Genomic DNA, 4107 nt, shown 5'->3' with positions numbered 1-4107 from the left:
TGTTAATTGTAGCATACTACTTTTATTCTTCATATTATATAGGTTTGTTCAACAAATCCTTTAATTGTATGACAACTTTTCACCAATTTTACTTTCTTTTATTTTCATGGATTGCAATAGATGACGAGGATGACGATCTTAGCATTGTACTTTCAACTTTTCCGCTTTTCCTGATGTAATTGCATAACATTACTACAAGAAGTACCATAATCGATTGTAATCACGGCCCTACTGACCTTACTAGTATATATATAATCAAGTTCAAAAGAAAACGCAAAGTCAAATATTTACGAGGACTAACGAACTCAATCTTGAGGATCCACCATTTTCTAAGCCCCCAACACCTTGCAACCAGCTACAAATCAATTATATAGAGACACCCTAGACACTATTACAAATCAATCATGTGCATTAAGACCCGAGTGGTCCTTCATGGCATTGTGGATGAATTCAGCTTCTTTAATTACGGAATTTCCCTTCTTGGTAATCCTCTCAAGCTCCCGAATCTTCTCCAATGCCTCTAAAGCATGCGAGTCACTCGATTGAATCAACTTGTTTGTGGTTTCTAGCGCTAAACATAGCTGTCACAAAATAAAAATAAAAACATTACTTAAGTGTCGTCTCAATGCAGAAATCACGAGTGAAAAACGAACAGAATTTAATCGTGTTTGTGTGTGTGTGTGTGTATATATATATATATATATATATATATATATATATATATATAGAGAGAGAGAGAGAGAGAGAGAGATGTATATATGTTCTTACCTCGAGTGTAAGAGTTGTCCATGAGTGGGATGTACCACTAAGTGCATCATTCAAGCATTTGTAACTTTCCTAAAAACACAGGGACAAGTAAACCAACGGTAAGAATGAATGAGAAAATCGAATAAAGTTAGATAATAATTACACCCTCGTTTAGTACCATAAATTACCAATATGCTCATATATTTATACTATTAATCAGCCTGCCACAAGTTATTGATTTAGAGAAAAACTTGAAATACTTTGATTTATGAGGCTTGAAAGAGTGGGATGTATGTGTATGTACGCTAGGCGGGAGTAAAACGAGCATTATTATAAATTTACAAACCAAATACCATCTAAGTTATTAATATCATATGAATTAAAGATAATAACTAGTAAAAACAAAGAAAATAAATCACGAACTTAAGCAAGAAATGTCGAGTCATTTTGACAGAGCATGATACTCTGTTGTGTAGGCCTAGGCCTGTGCATAAGTATGAGGAAATGAAAAAGATCAGGCACCTTTGTGTAAATTTTGTGGCATTAGGCTATAGTGATTTCATAATCCTACTTAACTAAATTCATGAAGGCCCAATCATTTGTATTAGAAATGAATAAGGAAACAATCCATATGACTTTGTAGCATCATGGGGGTAGAACTCACAGTTTTCGTAATACAAAAGGATTGATCATATTCATATGTTGTGTCAGATGAACAGAATAACAATTTTGTTTACTTAATTCTCATCACTGACTTTTGTAGGTTATCTAAGGAAACACATTTTAGGTCAAGAATTTGACTCGAGTCAACTGTTCATGGTGGCTAAATTTTTTTTTTTTTTAAATATCACCAGCTGTTTATGTGGAACTCGAGGAGATTTGATTGTGAGACAACTTTTCATATTATAAACTAGCTAAAATATGTATCTGTTGTAAACTACAAGGAGTACCTTAAGTATTCAAGTCACAGGCCCTTTAAAGTTCTTGTGTTCTAAAAATGCCTACCATCAATGTTTCATGATTACTTACATCGTATCTGAAATGACAGAGGCCAGGCCAATAAACTGGGGCTATTACAGTATCAATTTATTGTGTAGCTATTTAAGTGGGTCCTTTTCAAGTTTTATGTGGGTATGCAGTATGCGTATGTTCCTCCAAAAATGCACTCACATTGAAAATTAGTTTCAGGTTAATTTGGTTTACCACAGAACAAGAGGTCTTTGCGATTAGAGGTGAGATTATATCAAATTACAGCCAATTCCAGAAAATTCCACAATCACAAATTGAGTCCCGTTTTTTTTTATGGCCGTTGTCAAAGGGGGCAGAAGGAAGCCGAACGCATGACTGCCCTAGACACACCCTCACCAATCCAAAACTAGAGCCTTATTCAGAAGATATACTAAATCTACAGTTCATTAGAGTTAGTTATTATTCTCTCGAAAAGGGGGATCAGAAGATGTTCGTCAGTTTAGGATTTCAAATCGAAACCCTAAATCTTTTTTTTTGTCACAAGCTATAATAATAGTATACAGATAGATGGATGTATATCAACCCTCCAATAATAGAGAAAGCTAAGCGAGGTTGAGAAACCTGATATAGTTTGGTAAGATCAGAAGGTTGAATACGCTGATTCGCAAGATCAGCATCTTCGACGGAACTATGACGGTGGCATTTACGTATAATATCATCCGTGGTGGTTGTGGTGTCTTCTTCTCCGACGTCACTCAACAGATCGCCGATGCAAAGGAGTGGTCCTCCTGCCATTCTATCAGTATTTGAAACATGTTACTGATTTACTGTATTAATCTGAAAAAATTTAGCGTAAACTTACCAAAATGGCGCTTCTGTTTTGGCATGTTTCTCGCTTTGGCCCACTTTTCAAACTATTTTCAAATTGCGCTCTTCTTACAAGGTTTAGTTTAAATATTGGTCCATGGACAAGTCTCTTTAGAATCCCTCATATGCCTTTGTTGAATCAAGACTACAACGAGAAGTAGACTCCGAAATCTATAACAATATATCTATATTTAATTTTATTTATGAATAATCACATGTTGAAACTATTGAAAGTTTGAAACAATTAAAATTATAAAATTTAAAAAGATGTCTACGTTATTATATAATTCAAAACAAATAATATTTATACCAACTTGTTATAAGATTTATTATATAAGAGCTAACAACAATATCATTGATATATTTAAAAAACGTATATTTGTAAAGATTTCAAATATGTTGTTGTATTCTGCGCAACGAGTGTGTATTCGCCTAGTTAAAAGTAAAACAATCATAGTAATATCAATTAAGCTCTTTGATTGATTGATTGCACGATATAGAGTACATATGAATGGCTCAAAGGTTGCTAAGAACATGGACACACTTTCAAACATTACTTTCTCATTACATTTACATTACGTTTACAATTAAATGTTTCTAACAACTATTGTGTACCTAAATGCACCAATGAGATTTTAAAAAATAATAAATAATTAAATAAATCATTTAAGGGTATTTTGGACCTTTTGTACTTTTAATTAAGGAAATCATTTAATTGAAATCCTACAATTAAGGAAATAAAATAAATATATTTCACCTAGTCATTTAATTGAAATTCTGTCAACCATTGCCCTACCACCATCTCGTGTCGTTGCCTCCCTCCAGATCCACTTTTGTGGCCGCCTCTGACTTGCTCAACAGTTGTAGTCGCCTCCGACTTCTTCCACTGCATTTCATTCGACCACCACCGAGCACTCCACTACTACCCCTCTATTTCAATGGAAAATCACCGCCAACACCCTCCATTACTATTGTGATGCTGCTTTGAGAAGTCCTCCACCTCCCTTGACTTCGTCCGGCAGCAAGAGGCTGCTGGTCTCCACCGTTATCATTAAACGCCCCACCAACCGCCGCTCGCCGGCTGTTGTTATTCTACCACCTCCAGCTACCCATTTCGGTTAAAGGTAACTTTGCATACCTCTATTTGCTTCCTGTATACTTCGTCGATCAATAGAAAACACAAAACGATTTTATTTTGTTACTAGTCGTGCATAGAGGTCAATACAGGAGGAAAATCTCCTCCTATTTATCAATTGTTTATCAACTGAACCAAACTCCCAATTCAAAATAAATTTGTTTAACCCAATTTCAAAATCTATTACAAATCTAGTCCCTAACTCAATAAACTTCATTTAATTTGTGCAAAACAAACCCTCTCCTACAAATGATTTTTATATTGGTCCTAATAGCCTAAACTAATAATTATTTTATTTACATTTAACCCTCCTTGTGATTTATTTGCAAAATAATTTCAACTCTATTGCAAATATGTGTTTGTTTCTTGAATTCATGACTGGAAATGAA

At 34.3% G+C, this 4107-nt stretch overlaps 1 protein-coding gene across 1 annotated transcript; it reads right to left on the bottom strand.

Annotated features, from left to right (window-relative positions):
• Positions 1 to 212: 212 nt before the first annotated feature.
• On the bottom strand, positions 213 to 2538 carry LOC145097060 (histone-lysine N-methyltransferase). Its single transcript, XM_079034549.1, has 3 exons — positions 2338 to 2538; positions 769 to 837; positions 213 to 581 (listed from the first exon to the last, which is right to left on the bottom strand). Exons 1-3 carry the CDS (start codon positions 2509 to 2511, stop codon positions 399 to 401), a joined length of 426 nt encoding a protein of 141 aa, XP_078890675.1. The 5' UTR covers positions 2512 to 2538; the 3' UTR covers positions 213 to 398.
• Positions 2539 to 4107: the final 1569 nt, after the last annotated feature.

Source organism: Lactuca serriola, chromosome 4, assembly GCF_051521515.1.
Source record: "Lactuca serriola cultivar US96UC23 chromosome 4, Lser_US96UC23_V15, whole genome shotgun sequence".
NCBI classification, from domain to species: domain Eukaryota; kingdom Viridiplantae; phylum Streptophyta; class Magnoliopsida; order Asterales; family Asteraceae; genus Lactuca; species Lactuca serriola.
Note: the sequence above shows the minus strand (reverse complement) of the source record. Positions and strands in the feature narration are given on the sequence as shown.